This window comes from Ascidiella aspersa, chromosome 2, assembly GCF_963924565.1.
Source record: "Ascidiella aspersa chromosome 2, kaAscAspe10.2, whole genome shotgun sequence".
NCBI classification, from domain to species: domain Eukaryota; kingdom Metazoa; phylum Chordata; class Ascidiacea; order Phlebobranchia; family Ascidiidae; genus Ascidiella; species Ascidiella aspersa.
Genome location: NC_139448.1, coordinates 33,431,998 through 33,452,136, shown reverse-complemented (window position 1 = coordinate 33,452,136; position 20,139 = coordinate 33,431,998). Strand labels below are relative to the sequence as shown.

Here is a 20,139-nt window from a genome sequence, read left to right as displayed (position 1 = left end):
GTTTCTCAAAGGACTACTGTGGTAATTGTTATTAACCCTATTTTCTTTCCTGCAACATACATTTACAACATGCACATGGGATGCAAATAGTAGACTCTGGTTTTGGTTACAAAACCACATTTTGGGTGAATTTAAGTGGCTGCGGGACAGTTATGAACCACTTGCACAGCCCAACATTGCAGTTAGTTAAAACTTGCATTTACAACATCGATCACTTTGAAACGATGCCGTTCATGATTACTGATGTTCGTAGCACAATTTGGGATCTGGGATTTTTTATGACTAACGTTTGAATGTGACAAGTGGGCATTACCATTGCCACCTGAGCAGTTTTTTGTTATTTATTAACCATAGTTTAACGCGATTACTCTTGCTAAATTTCAACAAACAACAACCGACAGTAAAACGGAAGACGACCTGCGCGATTTAATTTCTACTCGCCGATCGGCGGAAGGGCCGGTTACCAGTAAACACGGCCGATAGGTGTTGCCGCGTCCTGAAGATGTTTTGAGGCAATCATCAAAATGGAAACTGGAAACCTTTCGTGGATTAATCCAACGGAATCGGGAAAAAAGCAATCGTCATAGCTTCTATGTAAAGTCGTTCAAGTCGTCAAACTTTCGAAATCATCATGGCTGGTATGCAATCGATAGTTCAATGTTATTCTTCTAAAATATTAAGCCCGATTTGGAACTGGACCGCCAATAGCCCCGGTGTTCAGATCGTAGACAAACAGATAAAGCCAGGTACGCCGCAAACCTACCTTTGTCTCAAAATGGATTTAAAGCCATTTAGTAAACACTTTATCACCACTTACTTTAACAAATGTGTTTAATTTTTTTAAAAAGGTCCACTTGTTGAGATATTTTGAATAGTTTCCTTGTATATGCGTTGTCATTTTTAAAGTGAAAACACAAAACTCGAGTAAACTTTTGAATGGAAATGGTTCATGGTAAATAACTTTGTTTTTGTCAAAAAAAAATATATACCCGATTTGTTATAATAAAGTTTAACCCTCCAAAGCATTAAAGATTCTATATGTTATTTCAAAATTAAGCCCTATTTAAAGATTGAATCGATTTATAGTATATGAAAGTATGTTTGTACAATGCTTCATTGTTGTCATTTGTATTGTAGTTTTAAGGTTTTACTTTGCATTAGCATTAAATGCATTCAACCCAAGCAATTCAGATATACATTTAGTTTACCAAACTGTTTACAGAAAAATAGGCAAAAAGTCGGAGTTTGTTCAAAAACAAAATTTGCACTTTTATTTAAATATATATCTTCCTCTCCGGATTATAAACTTTGTATATTGCGTGGGGATATGATTATGTAGCTTGAATATTGCGGCTGGAATAAAAATTTTGCTGAAATTTGATTGACTGAAATAACATTGTTTATAAAATTTGCACAGCTAAAATAAAGGGGAATTGGTCTAGAATCCTAGTTTTACAGTGACGGGACTAGTCAAAATTGAAATTGCAAAGAAAGAAAAAACATTGTCAAAACTGAAATTGCAAGAAAGAAAAAAAAAGCATTGGAAAATAAATGTAATAATAACACTTGAACCACCCTATTGCTAACTCGCACCCTAATCCAAATAATGTAAGCAATATATGAATGAAAATGCTGTAGGATTCTAGACCAGCCAAAATTAAGTACAATACTAAAAACTGCGCAACGGAACATTTTGCTGGTTTAACTTTTTGTGGCTCAGTGCAAATTACAGCAATGTTACAAGAAATACGAGGTTCTTGCTGCGACAAAGTGCAATTAGTCTAACTTTCCACCTGACTTCTTCTTTGTTAAATCCTGCTGGAATGCCATATCACCTTAACTGAAATTGTTACAGTTACAATCTGACACAAATGTGCAGTAGACAAGACTATACTTTATTTATATAGGTTTGCATATCTTATATAATCTTTTTTTATCTGAGCCAGATGGTAGACTTTTAAGGATTCGGAACCTTAGTTTGTGCATAAAACTATATTTGCATGCAATTTTGTTCCACAATTAATTTTTTTTTGCGTTTAAATTATTACCGCTTTTTTACGTTGTGTGCAACATTATTTTACTAATGTACAAATTTATTAATAATTTCTTACGAGATTTATATATATTTCAGGGGTGGGAGAACTGCGGCTTGTGAGCCACATGTATGTTTTTTGTGGCTCTTCGTAAAATTTCAAAAAAATTGAAAGAGTACAGTTTATGGATGTTTTTTTCTTTTCTTTATTTAAGCCAGCATTTCGTTTATGACGTAACATAAGTCAATGCAATTTCATTGCTATCATAATAACCTTTAGCTCACAAGTTTGAGGCTCTCTGGTACTTGAATTTTCTGCAAATGGCTCTTCCATTGAATACATTTGCCCACCCCTGATATATATTTATTTATATAACTCTAGTAATATTATGATCAATCTTGTCAAGTGTAGTTCCACTAAAATATATAATATATTTCTTAATAGTGGGTGATTGTATGTGTTTTATTTCTTATTTGTTTGTTTTATTTCAATCTGTCAAACAAGTGTTTTAATCTATTTCAAACTAACAAAAACTTGTAAACCTTTTTGTTTTAGCTGGTAGCGGCTCTTCAGCAGCAAATGATGAACTACAATGGCACTTTTCGCAGGTCAAAGGAACCATGGATGATGAGGTTTCAGAACGTAAGTAGATTGTCATTAAAAACACATGTATGACACTTGTGCATGTATATAATGCAAGTTTGCCTCAAAGTATTTAAATGTCTTAATTTTTAGTGTTAACTTGCGTATTGAAAAGTCGTTAAAAATCTCTAGTTAAAAAAAGTCTTCTAATAGTCTTTGAACTTGTTTGTGGTGCAGCTTGTTATTCGTTAAAAAATGTGCTGTTTAAAATACATTTTTTTTTAATTTTTCTATTTTGAGACTTAACATTGTATTTCTACTATGGGTTTTTTAAACTATATTAAAAAAAAACTCCCATTTTAGTTCTTTTAAAAGCTATAAATTCACTTAAAAGTTTTTAAATGTTGTTGCATTTTTTCCATAATATTGTGTGGCAAGTGGCAACCCTGTATTGTATGTCTCGTAATTTTAAGAGCTGATAGTGTGAAATGACAAATTAAAGTGCACTAGACAATGTGTTGCTTTGGGTAAACAGACAAAATATTTGCAATATTTTACTAAGCAAATAGATATATATTTACCATCTTAGCATTGGTCAAATACTGTGTTTCAGTTTTGCTTAACCAATGTTTATTTACATCAGTTTTTCGTCTAAACTGTCTTTTTTTGGTAATATTTCTATTCTGCAGTAATAATCGTAACTTTTTTTACTGTAACTTTGTTTAATTTGGAGAAATCCACCATTGTGTTTGTAACTGACAATTTGCCAGTGTAAAGGCACCACTTATCTTAAGTTTAAGCACTCTGCACACTTTAGCAGTACAGATGTCATGCATAGTTTATGGGTAAGAGTATATTTGTTTGAGTGCTATAATGTCAAAATAGAATGATTTTGCCAGTTCTAAGGTAGATTGTGTTTTTGATGGTAATTTTCTCTGTTTTATGCAACTTGAATTTTTAACTAAGTCCGTGGTTTTCAACCAGGGTTCAGCTAGTACAGTCCAGGGGATCCGCAATATCTAATGCTGTTTTTTGCATGCATGCATAAGACAAGCAAATTATTGCGCTGGGGTTCCTCGAACCAATGGAATGTTTCCATAGGGTCCCACTCCCGCAAAAAGGTTGAAATGCCCTGAACTAAGTTGTGAATGTGTTCTGTAAATTCTACTTTCTAAACAAGGGATGGTACAAACCCAGGTCTGTGGCCACATGTGGCCCGTGGCATTTTTATCTGTGGCTTGCAGAACATTATTGATTTTAGTCACTTAAGTTTTGGTTATCATTAAAGAAAATAACCGAAATAAGTAATTTGTTATGTTTTGTTGCAGTTAAAACTAATCGTTGTACACAGTCAAAAATTCTGTTAGCCTTTACATAACATTTATTAAGCCTATTGGTTGTGGACCGCAAACAATATGCACATTATAATATGACCCGAGAAGACATCTGACCCACTCGAATCTAAATAATTAACTGTAATTATGCTTTATTCAGCTGATATAATTTCTACTGTTGAATTCAACCACGATGGAGAACTGTTAGCCACTGGTGATAAAGGCGGCAGAGTTGTGATCTTTCAACGAGAGCCTGCTGTAAGTTGCGTCACTCATTACTTTATACAATTTGAGTCTTCCCATAATTACATTGACCACATTACTTTGTTTTAATTTGAGACTTCCCATAATTACATGGAGAGGATTTTTACGTTGCTTATATAGTGTTTCTTTTATTGTTTGCCTAATTTACCTCCGGTGTCTAGGAAGCAATTCTAAGCTCAGTACTAAGTTAACCTGGAGGATTGGCCGCATTAGTCCAAAATATATATAATTGGCATGGAATATTCCCCAAAATAAATTGAGATTGTCTTGTATATTTACCCGGTTTTAAACTTATTAGATAGCAGCATTAAATATTATTAAACATATGATGAATGTGCAAGTGTCATTGCTGTGGGGCAAGTGTTTGATTGCCTCGCAGATTATGACTAGGTGTGGGGAAATAACTTAGCCATTAAATTGTAGTTCATTCATCAAATTGTTCGCCAAACCTTTCTATAATCTACAAGCCAAACTTTAATCTAAAAGTCAATCTGCATTTCTGCACTATAAATAGGTGTACCAATAAAAATTTCTTGAATTTTTATCAAATATATGTTTCACGTTAATGTCTATAAATAACTGGGTTGTAAAATAAAAAAATTGTATGCTGAGCAGATATTATTGAATAAGGAATGCTCTTAATATAAGAGTCAATCGAACCATTATATATGCCTTGTTTGTTGCCGTAAAAAGAATAAAAACGTTTAATTTTTTGGTAAACTGTTTTGTTATACATTTTTTTTTACTTAAGAGTTAATTCTAAAAAATGCAGACAGCATTAACACCTAATCTGATGCCCAATACGCTTAAGTCTCTGCCGATTTTAACTAATTGGAATGATTGAAACTGACAGCCCCAGCAATTTTTATGCGTTCGTTTTTGCAGGGCAAAGCTAACGAGGGAAGGAGTAGTGAATACAACGTCTACAGCACATTTCAGAGCCACGAGCCTGAATTTGATTACCTTAAAAGTCTGGAAATAGAAGAAAAAATCAATAAAATCCGGTGGCTGCCGAGAAGAAATCAAGCCCACTTTCTCCTCTCAACAAATGGTAACACTTGTCATTGACCTGATAGTATGAAATTTTTAAATTCTATTTTTAAAAACAGTGGCAATGGTAATTTAAATTTTACAAAACCAAAAATACTTCCATGTTAGGGTGGCCAGGTAGGATTTTAAAGCCAAATTTGAAAATTTAGGCTTTTTATGAACATTTTTGAAATTTATTTTTTCAAAAAAAAATCCAAATTAAATTTGACTTTTTAAGGCTTTTTTGTTTTATTCAAAAATTTCATGAGTGCTATGTTAAGAAGAGATCAAACTAATGCAAAAAGAGAAAAATTGATAAGAAAAAATTTCAAAAAGACCAAAAAAATTGAGAAAAATTGTAAAAAAAAAGAGAAATTCAATGTATTAGCAAGACCATTTATTGCATTTTTATCTATTTTGGGAAAAACATAGGCTTTTAAAGTTTGTAAGTTGTAACTTAAGTTTGGCTTTTTCGAGTTAAGTTTGAGTTTTTTTATTTTGGCCATCAGGCAACCCTGTTCCATGTTTCATAAGATGTAATACATCTAAGCTTAATTAATGTGTCTAAATCATTTATTTTAAATAAAATCTTTTACAATTGTAAGATTTGGATAATATATTTCCTTAAAAAAAATTACAATTGTTAACTGGATTTGACCTGTTGAAATTGTATATATATTTTTAGTTTGTGATCTTAAATGCAGAACAAAAGCATCAACAGAATGTGATCTTAATAAAATGTAGGCTTTTGAAGTTGACTAAAAAAATGTTGATGCACTTTCTCCCATGCCATTATGTGTGGATTTTAAAGTGTGTTGGGGTTATCTCCAAAGGTGGTGATCTGTGTACATTATTTACACCACCAATGCTGCAATATGGAATGGGCCATAAGCCTAATATGTTTTAAATTATGGCAGTGTTAAAACAAATAATTTAATATTGTTTCCAGGTGAAAAGCTATCATATTTAAATCCTTTTTAGTTTTGCTGAAATCTTTTATTATGGCATTAATCTTCTTATAATCATAGCCTTTTTATTTCTGTGAGTTAACTTAAGAAGGTCATTCTTTTTGGATCTAGCAATTTGTCAATAAAATGAACTTTAACCCGTTTAAACTCATATCAATAGTGTGGGGTATAAATCATGCTAATAAGCATCAAATGGTTTCAAATAGATCTTAAAAATCCTGAACTCACCATTTTGGTTGAAAAATATTTCTTTACACGTTCAATTTACAGTGAAATAAAACCATTAAAAAGGGATGTCAGTTTCAGAGGCGTTTTTATAAATAAAGTTATTTTATCGAAAACAGCTTAATCTTTTATTTGTTCGCCTAACACAGGGGCTACTAAACTACAGGCGGCATGCCAGAAGGATAAATTATTTTGCCCTCTTGATATTAACCTAATAGAGTTGAATCGGTTAATCATACTTTGATGATGAAAACATTTGTCAGCTGCAAGAATAAACTACATTTGAATAAAACTTCAACTATAGAAAATATAAAAAAACTTATAATATGTTAAGTAATAATTAATTGTTCATTTTGTTTAAAATGTTTAAGTTACTAAGTTTTATATCTGGTCCTCAATCGTCAATCCATAAAATTTTTCGGTGCTTTCAAGGCATAACATGAAACTCTTAATTTACCTGCAGACAAAACGATAAAGTTGTGGAAGGTGTCGGAACGCGAGAAGCAAGCGATTGGCTTCAATCTCCGCGACGAGGAGGGCCACCCCGGGATGTTCCGGCCCCGGAACCTAATCGTGCCTCGCTACGAGCCGATGGAGCTCATGATAGAGGCGTCACCCAAGAAGGTGTTTGCCAACGCCCACATGTACCACATCAACTCGATATCGGTGAACAGTGACGACCAAACCTACCTGTCTGCTGATGATCTAAGGATCAATCTCTGGCACTTGGAGATAACCGACCGCAGTTTCAGTAAGTGTCCTTTGTTTTCTTATTTTATAAACATAAGTTCAGTATGCATTTGTTTTGCTAGTTTTTTTTCTTTTATGAACATAAATGTGGGTGCGCGTGCCTGCCCAAATTTTAAATGTGATGTTATTTGGTTGATTTGTGATTTAAAGAATATTTATTTTTTCTTTTCTTTTCATCATTTTTTATCATTCACTGCCTGCTATAAGAATTCAAATAGTAGTGCTGTAATTTTGTTGGCCAGAGTTATGTTAAGTTTGAATGTTAAAACCAGCTGATAACATTTAGGAAGTTAATGTTATGTAAAAAGTTTATGTTACCAAATGTTGTCCGTGCATTTTTTGTCGCCTGCGAAATGTTGTTAAATTCAATTATTCCCAAACTTCCTTTAATATTCTGCAACCGTTAAGATTGCTTGATCAAGGATTAGAAAATTGTTTGGTTTAAAAGCCTGTTTACACTACAGCTGCACTGAGCGGAGCTGAGCTGAGCTGCACTGGGCATGAAACTATTTTCACTACAGCTGCAGTGAGCTGCGCTGGGCGTAAAAATCGCTCCAAAACGTTTTTCTATTGCTGCACTGGGCTTGAGTTTAGCAAAGCGTGGAAATCGCTCCAAAGCGTATTTTTTTCCAGCTGTACGGAGCGTGAGTTTAGCAAAGCGTAACTTAAAGCTAGCTGCTGCACGGGGCTTGAGTTTAGCAAAGCGTGAAACACTCGCCACAATAGAATTTAAATGCAAATTACGCTTTGTTCAGCTCAGTGCAGCTGTAGTTTAAACGGGCCTTAAAAGCTCTTTTAGTTGAATTAATAAATAAGCTTTTTTATGTTGTGTTGCACTCTTGTAGCCTACGATGTGTGGCCCTGGAATAATTCACAAATTATTTGATGGTCCTTACAGTTAGCAACCTTAGACCACCCTGATAAAACATAACTAATATGTAATATATATATAAGTCAGATATTTTGTATATTTTTACCCCTGCATATTTGCAATTATTCGGAATAGTCCCCTTTAATGCTATTGATTTATGTATCATAGATGTTTTACGGGACCAATGTAGATTTATATATATATTATATATAATGTGAATGCAAGATTTTTTGGTTGCTGTATAAATTGATTGAGAGTCGGTAGTAAGAATATCAAAGCCAAATGCAGAATTATTTAGCATTTTGAATAATAGTATCTCTTTATTCATTTTCAACATAGTGAGAAGGTACTCAAAAGGAACCAAGATAGATTCAAAACTTTCACAAAATGCTACCTACTTTTGTATGGGTTTTGCAATTCTTACTGCAACCTCCAACCATTATGCTTCAAAGATTTAAACAGTCTTTTGTTCTCTTAGACATCGTCGACATAAAGCCGGAAAACATGGAAAACCTAACGGAGGTGATAACGGCAGCTGAGTATCACCCGCACGAGTGCCACACGTTCGTCTACAGTAGCAGCAAGGGAACAATTCGACTTTGCGACATGCGAGAATCTGCACTGTGCGACAAGCACGCCAAAAGTATTGATTCTTTTGCGATTTCTTGCCGTCGTTTGTCCAGAGTTTTGACCTTTTCCAAGGCTGTCTGCTGCTGTATCGCACTAATTTAGGAACGGGTTCAACGCTAGTACTAATTTTAGCAGCACGGGTAGGACTAGAATCCTCCCAATTTCTACATTAATGGCCTGCAGCAACAGACGGCTTTTGAGTATTATCATGAACTGATATTTACCATTTAGAAGTATTTTTTTGTTTTTGCTAAGAGATGAAATATGGTTGAGTGGTAATAGATAATATTTATCCAGAAATCAAGCATATCAAAGTTTAAAAAGTTGCAATGTACACTCTTAATAAACAGTCTTAAGAAATAATGTTGTTTTATATAAAATTGGTGGTATTTGACATTTGATTTTGTCACACTTTTTTTAAAGCTAACTAGGTTAAAAGTGATACATACTGATAACAATGTGTTTCATACTGACAACAAGTGTGGTTCTGTTGTGATTTTTCCTATATCTAAACCAGTGGTTCCCAACCAGGGTGCTGCGACATTGTTAAGCACCCCTGTGAAAAATTAGAGTGGGCACAACATAATGAAACGTTTCAATAAATCAAATAATATTTTTTCCATTGTGTTGTTCCAGTTCTGTGTATAGTACTTTTACATCAAACCACTGAACTGTAGTAGGACTGTCACTATCTATTTGTTATTTCAAAGGTGTCATAATCATAAAAAGGTTGTAAACACCAAAATAATCAATTGATTGTTAAATTTTGTTACCTGCAGCAAAAATAGTTGTTTGAAACCAATGCATGGTATCCATACATATTAAAGCACAGAATAAAGCACCAAAGCAGACGCATTTTTGAAACCCAATATTTTTTTCAACTAGAAATTTTGTAATTTGTCTTGTGTAGTCTTCGAGGAGCCAGAAGACCCAAACAGTCGGTCCTTCTTCTCGGAGATCATTTCTTCCATTAGTGATGTCAAGTTCAGCAACAGTGGCCGTTACATGATCACCCGAGATTATCTCTCCGTCAAGGTGTGGGACCTGAACATGGAAAACAAGCCGGTCGAATCGTTCCAGGTAACACCACAGCAAAAGCTTTGCAGTGTGTGCTAGGTATATTTGAAAAAAGAAAGAATTTATGCAAAGCCGCTTTTACCTAAGTTAGGTTTATACAAACTACACAGCCACAGCAAGTTAATGTGTGTTCAATTACTCTTTTATACTTTTTAAACTAGCCTTTATTTTTTTGCATAAAACCTTTAACTAAACATATATTTTACACGTTTTGTTGAAAGTATTGAACTGTTTATAGTGTTTATTATACTGGTAGCAACCAAAACATAACTTTGACAAATAGTAGTGTTGCTCTTGATTTGCTGAACCACTAAACAACCATTTACTGCAATCATCAATTACTCATTTATACAACTAGCCTTTTATATAGCTGTTCTATTCTTTGTATAAAACATTTTAACTTAATATATATTTTACATGTTTCGTTAAAAGTCTTGAACTGTTTATTATACTAGTAGCAACCAAAACATAAATCTGGTAAATAGTAGTTGCTCTTGCTTTGCTAATCCACTAAACGACCATTTAAATTAGAAAATGTTTCAATTTTCCAAGGTCCATGAGTATCTTCGAAGCAAGCTCTGTTCCCTCTATGAAAACGACTGTATCTTTGACAAGTTTGAATGTTGCTGGAATGGCACGGACAGGTACCTTGGCTTGTCACAAACATAGTTAAAATAATAGTTGGTTGGCTAGGTTGGCTAGAGTTCATTTTGTGTAACTTTGATTTTGTGTTTAGTGCAATTATGACCGGATCGTACAACAACTTCTTCCGTATTTTCGACTGCAACTCAAAACGAGATGTAACATTAGAAGCGTCAAGAGAGAACAGTCGGCCCAGGGCCCTGCTAAAGCCCAAAAAGGTAACAACCTCAACCATTTATAATTTCATCTTTCCATTGAGATGATTTCCCACTTTCATTTATATAAGCCCTTGGTTAAAACAACTGAGCCTATTCGTGACTGGCAAATATGATCATTTCCGAAGCTTGCCTAACACTTGACCTTCGAATATCTTACATTTTCTTATGGTATGAAATTGCTGAGCAGTTTACTAATCTCTAAGCAGTGTTGTAAGTAATCGGTCAAGACCCAGTCCCAAGTCATTATAAAAACAGGTCAACTCCAAGTCATTGATATTCAAATAAAACATTAAACTATAAATTTGGTAAACATGGCTTATACAAGCAATAACTAAACTGAAAATAGAAAACTGAACCTAAAGCAAGATAATTGTTTTAGGTGCAAAAATTGGCATAAATACCCAAATTTAGTCGAAAATGTTAAACGAAAACACTTTTCAAAAAGCTTAAATCACGCCAGTCATTTAAAAACTCATGTCATCAACTTTTAAGAGTTTCAAAGCTTCTAATTTAAACTTATAGGGGTTACTCAGTCTTGGCTGACAGTCCCCAAAATTTAATATGCTGCTGGCGCTTTAACATGTGTAGTATTTAATTGTAGGCATTTTTTCATTTTGAAAAACAACACAAAAATGTTATTATACATATTAAGAAAGATTATTTAAGTATCGAAGCAGTCATCACATTTGTTCCTTTCTGTCCACCTCAATGACCAGATATACCTATAGATGGTTTTTAGTGAGCTGTCAGTTTTAATAAATACTTTTTAGTCCGTAGCCCAACCAAAATAAGTAAATAGAATAAAGCGAAGCTATCCAATCCTAATAAACTTTGCTATAATATTAGTCAACATTAATGTGTTTTTTTTTTTTTTTCAATGTAAATCATTCTTATGTAATGCCGTATTTTTTTCATTTTCATTGCAAGGGGCCATAAATCATTAAAAAAAAAAATTGCAAGTGAACAACACATATTAAGGTTTTAACTTGGAAACCACTGCCTTACATTTTTCGTTGTCTGATTTCTTATTCTGCCGAGAATTTTTTTAAATTTTATGTTACAAGAAGTGTTCTCCTTTGCTTCAGGTCAACCAGGGAGGCAAACGTAAAAAAGACGAGGTTAGCGTCGACAGTCTCGACTTTAACCGGAAGATTCTGCACACTGCCTGGCACCCCAAGGACCGTATCATTGCAGTGGCCGCCACAAACAATCTGTACATTTTTGACAGTAACACATCTGCCATGCACACATCCTAAACAACCCTTTTTTGGTAACTGTGCTTAAAAAAAAACGAAGGCTGCTTTTGAAAGAACACTTTCCAGTTACAAAAACCTGCCACAACCAAACAGGGTGCGGCGTGTTCAAAGCCTGTTTAAAATCCCAGAAAGTGATTGCCATTTACTGTTAGTTCTAATTAACTAATTATATTTTTTTTAGTGCTATAACTTTCGCTAGAGAGTTAATCTAGCTGTCACCGTGTCCACGCCTCGGCCTCAAAAACGGTTTGCGTAGTTGGGTCTTGCAATAGTGCAGTTTTTCTTTTTACAAATACGGTTTTCTGTTTTATAAAAACGAGGCAATGTGTACAACAGTTTACTGCCCTTCTAAACTTAAAAGTTCAAGCAACCCCTTCAAGTTTTGTGCAAAATTCCTCTCACTGCAACATATTTACGGCTGTTACTTGTATGTGGTACTTTATGTGTTCACCCGCTCGTTATAATTCTGCACAAAGTAATTAAACATCTCCTGGTCCTGGGAAAAGTAATTACAAGGCTGTGCCATTGGTTATTCAAATTTTCTTCATTCTCATTTGGTGCCTATCTCGGCGAAAAACGAACAAGTTCATCAAATCTGTTTATTTGTGTTTCCATTTTCTGTGCGTGTATCTTTTTCTTGTCAAAAAATATTACTGCATAATTTTTTATGATTCCTTGCGGAGCGATTCTCCCATATTTAGAAAATAAGCGTTATGTGTTTTTCACCCGAGGAGTATTACCATATATGTGGCAGACAGCGAAAAAAAAATATATTTAGCTGTCTTTAGCCGCCCGGCACAGTGGCTCTTGCAGACAGCATTTTTGACAATTCCCATTTTAAAGCCCAAGGATTCTACCTCCCTATCGAGCAATACAGGTCTTTCCTGTTCATGTTTCGGCTTCTTCGCAGCAGCTGATGGGGCTGTTTGCGCCACTGTAGCATTTTTTCCTAAACAAGTGGTGTTTGTTTGTTTACAAACAGCCCTAAGGGCATTCTTTCGATGCAAACTGCATTTTTGCACCAATATTTTGTGTAGTATGAAAAAAAAACACCCGCCAACATATATATATGTTTTGCTGTTGTTCGCTGTCGGCAATTTCTATGTAGTTGAAACACAAAAATATTCCCTTCCCTCCCAATAGGAACTGCCATTATTATGTCTCAATACAACGGCTGAATCAATTCGTGAGTGGTTTTGTTTTATAAAGGTTTAACTCAGTAGCCACATAATATACAATTTTTTTTGTGTGTAGTTCACAGTAAAAATTAATTTAATTTTAGATATTTTATGTTCCCGAACTTTTTTTTGCTGGAACCAATTTAATAAAAAAAATATGTGGATGTGCTTTTGACGAATTACGAATGATAGGGTAACAATTAGGAAATAAGTGGTATTTATATTACAGAACCTGCTTAGGAATGTTTAGTCCTGTAGAAAGCTGAGTGGAGTAATTTCTAGTAGTAAAATAATGGTGGATCTGGTTAATTTTTTTTTATGGTAAAGGGAGTTTTTTAGTGCACCGTTTATGTCAATTCCTTAAATTACTAATAACTCTGGCATACTTTGGATGCCGTAAACAAATGTTTGGTGTGTTTGGTACAACTAGGTTTGACAAGGTGATGCAAAGTTTACAATATCTGTCAAAAGTATAATATCACTTAAAGTGTACATTTTGGATTTTAACTAGATAGAAGTCCTTTAAAAAATGGTAGGTACCTTTTAATAGAAAATATTTTTTTAGACTGGTATATCTATTTCATCAAAATGCACTGTATCAGCTACTGCTAAACTGTTTATTGGCAATATGCAACAGGTAAATATTTGATTGACAGAAAGTACAACAAATTAGTGCTAATAAAAATGTAAGTAAAAAAATTAGGTCATTGATAGTTGTTCATATTCCTGCAGTCTTGTTTAAAAATAAAGCTCGTAATAGCACAGTTTTTAATCAATTCGGAAGATATGCAAATACAATAAGTGTAGAATAAGATATAATACGTATCTGCTATTTTTCGAAAGAAAATGACATTGTGTTTCAAACATATGTGCAATAAAGGCGTGTGTAATGTACTATGCATATACGATTAGTTAAGAAAAGCAAAGCAGTATTTGCATACAGGTGACATTCACCATAATTATTTCACATAAAGGCACACTTGTAAACAAAAATTCATGCAAATTACATAGATACATGACAAATATGTGTTTCTACTGCAAGATAAGTGCTTCAAACTTAGTGATACTGTATTAAACATAAAATATGAACAAAAATAGGTCGTACTATTGATAATCACAAAAATCATGTGGGTAATTTAAAAAACAAATAGGTTCTGCAAATGAATTTCTCATTTTCAAACCAGAAAATTTGTGAAAAAACAGCCATTTGCTAAGCAGAAGTGTGCAAATATACAAGCAAAGAAAAGTGCAACCCTCAACAAAGCATGTAATTTTTTTCCTCTACACAAAGACAAAAACAGGGTAAAAAAGAAACTTGAACAGGGATAGAAGGGCAGTTTGAACAGTTGTGTAAGGGCTTTCTTCCCTGTCAATTGAGTTAAACTTATCGGAGGTCTGTAGATTACTGAGTATAATGGTTTTACTATCAGGCTTTAGCTCACCGCTGAAATATATCACCTCTTCAGGTTTTAGATTCAGCAATGTTTCCTGGAAGAAAATACACAACACTTACTTGTCAGCTTTAAGAACTGATACAACTAGGTACATACAGCATATGTCAAGATTTAATTTTTAGTCTACTTCTTGGTATTTCTTTACAAAATTCAAATTTTAACAAAGTTTGGCTACAATCAGACGACAAAGTAATATGAAATATTTTAGGAAAACGTCTAACACATTGTGTTTATGTGGACAAGTACCATGACAGTAACATTACACAAACATTGGCTGACAAAAAAATTTTTAAAAACATTAAAATGGAATTACAAAAACTAAGGCCAATACTTATAGATTCCAAACCTGTGCAACTAACTCAGTGTAACAAATGTTATCCTTGCAAATTTTTAAAACTAAATTACTTAAAACAAAGTTTTAAAAAGACTTTTCAGTAGTCTATGTATCTTTGACAAGATCCGATGAACGAAATAAAATATAATACTGTAAAACTCACATAGAAACTATGATGACCAGACAGGTTTATGGATTGATCGTCAGCATTTGTCAGCGATGCTGTTACAGAAAACTTGTAGCGATTGTACTTTTTTAGGTGACAAGGCCTCTCACTTATCTTGGCCATCTCGCACAGATATTTGTTCGTTTCTGAATCTTGGCAGTGTTCTGGTTGAGGATATTCCTCCCCATATGTGCACGAAATCCAATTGGCAAAGCTGCTTGGCAGATTATTTGCCACTGACTCCACCTGTAACAAGTTTTATCAATTATAAAATACCACTACTAAAAATATAAAAAGGTGGATTCTGCTTAGAACTGTAGATGTCAGATAACACCGGATTGCATGCGATACCTGATGCCAAGCTGGTAGAATCAGTAGTTGTTGGACACTAGGGTGGTACAAAATTAATATAATCTTTGTATATGGCCGTATTTGTCTAATTCTAAATAGAGGAATCGATGGCACTGTATAAAGAAAAATTGTATTTGATTCTGGATAAGCTTTTGCACAACCGTGCTTCAGGTCAAAGTATCCTTTGACGGTTGTGCGAAAGATGGCGAGAATCAAATACAATTTGTCTTTATGCAGTGCCATTGATTCCTCTAAAATTAATATAGGCAGTTTGGCCACGATTTGACTCCCAATGCAGCAATATCCACCTTGAAAGGTGAATTTATCAAAAAATAGTGGGTTAACAAAAAAATTTTTGGTTTAATTAACTGACAAAACTAACTTTCAAAATATTTAATTTAAACTAACTTGCTTGTTTGAGCATAGGCATTGGTATCGGACCGCTTTGCAGTCCTTTAGTTTAAAATATGAGGTACTGGCATCAGATTAAAATGTCAAGTAACGGACACTTCTACTTGGAGACCAACTTTCGTGTGGATAACATTGTTAGGTTTTCGCTATACTATAATTCGGTTCACCTTGTTTTCAATCGAAGAAATGCTGACGTCAACTACTTTTCCAGTCCAGTTTTCAACGTGATGACCGCTTAGTTCGTGACAGGCCTCTTGCTGTAATAAGTGACTGCTAAATGTTAGCTTTTGTTGGCAAGCGGCAACATACATATCTTCTTTCAACGTAGAGGAGTGGATGTGTAGGCCAGAGGGCTTGAGAACCGCAAAAAGAAACAGTCCAAAAAATCCTAATAAAATGTACATTACAAGGCGGAGAGACGGTCCAACGTTTAGTTTGGCAAACAAATCCGAAAAGCTATACTGCTGTTTTGAAATGCGAATGTAAAAGAGCGAAACTGCTAACAAACCACCGGTCGCACACAAGAAAACCCAGTTAAACGTGAAAATTAGTCGTAGCATGTTGAGCAAGAGAAGAAAACCAGATACAGGAAGTGAAATGAGACCAATTATAACAACTCCAAACGTTTGTACCAACCCAGAGTACGAGCTTTTGCTGTAAAAGAGAACAAACAGTTGCCACCAGAGTGAAATTAAGATCAACGGAACAGAGCTCTTCATAAATCCGACAGCTGTACATCTGTACATTTTTTGGAAAGGCACCCTCAGAAACAGAATCAGGGCATAGACTTTTAAAAGGGCACCAAAAGAAACTCCCAATGCAAGAGTTTCAGTGCCTGGGATTACGATGGAAAATGGAGAACTGTCATGCTGAACCAACAATTCGTACAATGGCTCTGTTAAAGTTGATAAGATTACGCATGCTACAGCCAGCATGTAGAGACGGTCTTCAGATTTGTGTAAAGTCCAACAGCTTATGGCAAAGAAAATCAGAGATATAAGAGCAAGAGGGGCTTCGGGAACGAAATATGTAGGAGCAGCTGAAAGGGACATCACCGCCAGTGAGACGGCCGGTATCAGGGAAAGAACCGGGGAAATGTGGTTTTTAAAGTAGTTGGCTTCGGCTTTCTCAACATGTATCGCTCCATCCACAGAAAGAAGAAGATCAGACCATGCTAAAAACTCCTTAAAGCGTCGCTGACCTGAAATCATATTTAGGACTTTGTAAAGACCAATATCTACACAAAACGCAAATATAAATTGCCAATGAATATACTGCTGCTGCCAAGCATTGTATCAATTGTAAAATTGTTCTTTTAGGAAAAGTGTGTGGGCAGTGCCCTGATGAAAATTTTCTGTAGGTTATCGAAACGCCAGTAGATTTATTAAAATAATAAATTCCTGGAAGAACAATTTTACAAATGATAAATTGCCAAATAAATTGGTCTTTACCAGTTTAAAAACTTCAACTATGATTTCCTTGAACAATTTTATAAAGGTTCAACAATAATAATTTTACAGCACACAACCATACGTATTACGTATGTGTATGAAAAAATTTCACGAACCTCTCAGAATTCGAATTGAAGAAATGATCAGGGCTATGAAAGACAGTATTAAAACAGTCAGGGGCACAAAAACTGACATGAAATTGGAGGTGAGAATGTAGGTGTAGATCAGGAAAAGAGACAGCGTATAAACTTGGTTGGCCGGAAACAGTGAAACCATCCAGCTTTGCCCAGCTTTCGAGACATACTTCAATGCATAACGTTGCAGTTTGTCTGTGATTTGCACAACAAATTCGACCATCTGTAAAGCAAACCAATTGGTAGAAGCAAAATAGTTATTTAATAAATGCTTTACCTAGAATCATCCAACACAATAACTAGACTTGTTCATAACTGAAAATTTATATTCTAGCAAAACATTTTTAAAATCAAAAAAAAAAAAATTACGAGAGTTTGATCCATCTACTATAATATATAGAGCTGTACTTTGTCTGACAGTTGCAAAAACAAACTACAACAACTAAAAAATTGTGGAGAAGAAAATTAATGTATAATGGATTATGGATAGCTGTCTAGAACTAGAGAACAGTTAAAAAAGATTTTTTTGACCTCAAATAGTCAAAAACCCTAAAATGACATGTTTGCAACTAAAAAATAAAAATTATTTGCTTGCAAAATAATTCAAAAATTTTACATGATCTTGTTGAACGTTTTGTTTACTTTTATAAAGTGCAATTTAATTTATACAATATTTGTAATTTACTATGTCAAAAACTTATCGTTTGTTCATCTCAGTATAACAGCTTACCTTCTTCACATATCCGGCGTTCTCGTTCATTTTATCGGTGGCCATTTTGGAAGCAGTGATGTCATCATCTGAGATATCATCATCATCCTCATCCTCACTATCTTCTGATTCAACAAGATGCTTTCTGTATCTCGGCAGGTGTCCTTCCATAAACCGCTTGTTGATTGCCTTGATGTCCTTTTCCTTCAGGTCTGTAATGCCCTTGGTTCTATAAAATTTTGAGAAAATTAGAAAAAATTAAATGATTGAATTTATGGTCGTTTAGAAAACATATGGTTCACACAATCACTCTCTTATACTGAAAGTAAGGTCTGATATTTGACTCCCTATCCAGGAATCCTTCATTGGGGATATAACACACCACACTCAACAGCACGCAAAGTAAACAACACAAAAAAGGAGCATTTTACTGAATATTGTTTAGCAAAAATGAGATAAACAACGTTCAGTAAAAAGTGATAATAGCGACGACACACAAATAAATACCAGAAGAACTTACTTTTAGTATATACCATGCCTGGTAGCTACACCATATTTAACGGCCCTCTCAGAAACACATAAAAAACTAAGGAGACCCTGTGCCAATTTTGTTTTAATTCAACTTCAATGTTCAAAGTCAAGCAGAACATACTAACACAGTTAATTTTTTGGGAAGTGTATAACAGTTTCAGGTTTAAACTTGATGAACTCAGTTATAATTATGTGAATTTGAAGAATAAGAGGATAAAATACAAATGCAATATTGAATTTGAAAATCTGTCTTGGCCACTTTTGTAATTTAGTTATTTGGAAATAGTTAAAAGGGTATAAAACCAGAGAGGACCTACTATAACATTAAGAAAGCCAACTGCTAAACTTATGTTGACACAAGACACATGGTTATGAAGAAAATATAAAAACATATTCACTTTTTAAGTTTCGATAAAGTTTTTTGATGAAGTTGATTGATCACTGAATTTTTACTCGATCCATCTGTGTCTGAAACAAAGCAATGAGATTTTATTGTTTCGTCGAAAAATTAGTTTTAGATAATTAGCTGAAAGTATGTTGAAACATGCAACTACCATCTGGTTGTAGGAGTTTTACAACTTTTCTTGACAAACTTTCACTCATTGTGTCACTTTGATCAGATTTATCAGAAGAATACTCTTCCATTTTTACCCTAGGAAACAATGGATAATAAGAATTGACAGTTTAATCAAATCAAATAATATACATATACTAAAAAGGGGGTCATTAAAGCTGCACATTTTTTAACTTAATAAATTTGGCAGGGGTTGTCAAACTACAAACTGTTGCAAAACTGTGCTTTAAATTAGTTTAAATGACATTATTTAAAACATAGTTGGCGCTGATATACAATCCAGCCAATATTTTTACAGTAATGAAAAGAGTTTTCAAAATTAAAATTACAAGAAAGAAAGCAATAGAAACCCCTGGAAAAAGTGGTAGGATTCTAGACCAGCGCCAAATATTTATTACGCAAACATATTTTATCATAACTGTCAAGTCTATCCTTGGATAATAGATATTTATCCTTTTATTATTTTAAGGGTTACATAATAATCTACGTTTGCAAATATGTCTACGTTTATAACACGTCTCTTTAAAATGCATCAACCAGTTGTTGAACATCTCTTCTCCCTAATTAATCATTTGATGAAAGATTGTTGAAAAGTGACTCGCAAATTCTAATAACCTGCGTAATATCCGCTCTGCCCCGATATCGGGGACTTACGTAAGGCTTAGAAAGGAGTGAGTCATTCAGCAACTAATGAGTTCCCATAGGTTTGTTGTTTGTGTTGTTACTTTAAACAAGAAAAAGTCAAAAGTGCAGTATCTCATTTTTGATTAAGGGGAACTCCCTGTCGGCTATAGAGCTTTCGCTTCTAATGACTCTTTCTTAGATTCTTATATTGCAAATGGTAAGTATTTTTTGTAGCATACATGTGTAAAGTATCCTTTTAACAAACGTTCATGTTTAGGTGTTAGGCTATATTGAATAGTCAGTTTACTCATTTTTTGCTGTGCGATGTGCAGTTTATTTTCGA

The 20,139-nt window shown here is 34.0% G+C and overlaps 2 protein-coding genes across 3 annotated transcripts; one reads left to right on the top strand and one right to left on the bottom strand.

Moving 5' to 3' along the window:
- Positions 1 to 487: 487 nt before the first annotated feature.
- LOC146165042 (serine/threonine-protein phosphatase 2A 55 kDa regulatory subunit B delta isoform-like) lies at positions 488 to 13,097 on the top strand. 2 transcript variants are annotated; one of them, XM_083382709.1, is made up of 10 exons: positions 488 to 638; positions 2,589 to 2,675; positions 4,110 to 4,207; positions 5,099 to 5,264; positions 6,899 to 7,186; positions 8,535 to 8,699; positions 9,597 to 9,766; positions 10,316 to 10,407; positions 10,500 to 10,623; positions 11,709 to 13,097. In XM_083382709.1, the coding sequence occupies exons 1-10, from the start codon at positions 632 to 634 to the stop codon at positions 11,877 to 11,879; spliced, it is 1,368 nt and encodes a 455-aa protein (XP_083238835.1). In that variant the 5' UTR covers positions 488 to 631; the 3' UTR covers positions 11,880 to 13,097. The 2 variants fall into 2 exon arrangements, with proteins under 2 accessions (XP_083238835.1, XP_083238834.1); XM_083382708.1 differs by having other exon boundaries at positions 632 to 746.
- A 714-nt stretch (positions 13,098 to 13,811) lies between these two features.
- LOC146165041 (wolframin-like) lies at positions 13,812 to 19,828 on the bottom strand. The gene is made up of 7 exons (XM_083381714.1): positions 19,153 to 19,828; positions 18,997 to 19,066; positions 18,089 to 18,296; positions 17,341 to 17,581; positions 15,941 to 16,974; positions 15,009 to 15,257; positions 13,812 to 14,545 (listed from the first exon to the last, which is right to left on the bottom strand). The coding sequence occupies exons 1-7, from the start codon at positions 19,241 to 19,243 to the stop codon at positions 14,339 to 14,341; spliced, it is 2,100 nt and encodes a 699-aa protein (XP_083237840.1). The 5' UTR covers positions 19,244 to 19,828; the 3' UTR covers positions 13,812 to 14,338.
- Between the last annotated feature and the right edge of the window lie 311 nt (positions 19,829 to 20,139).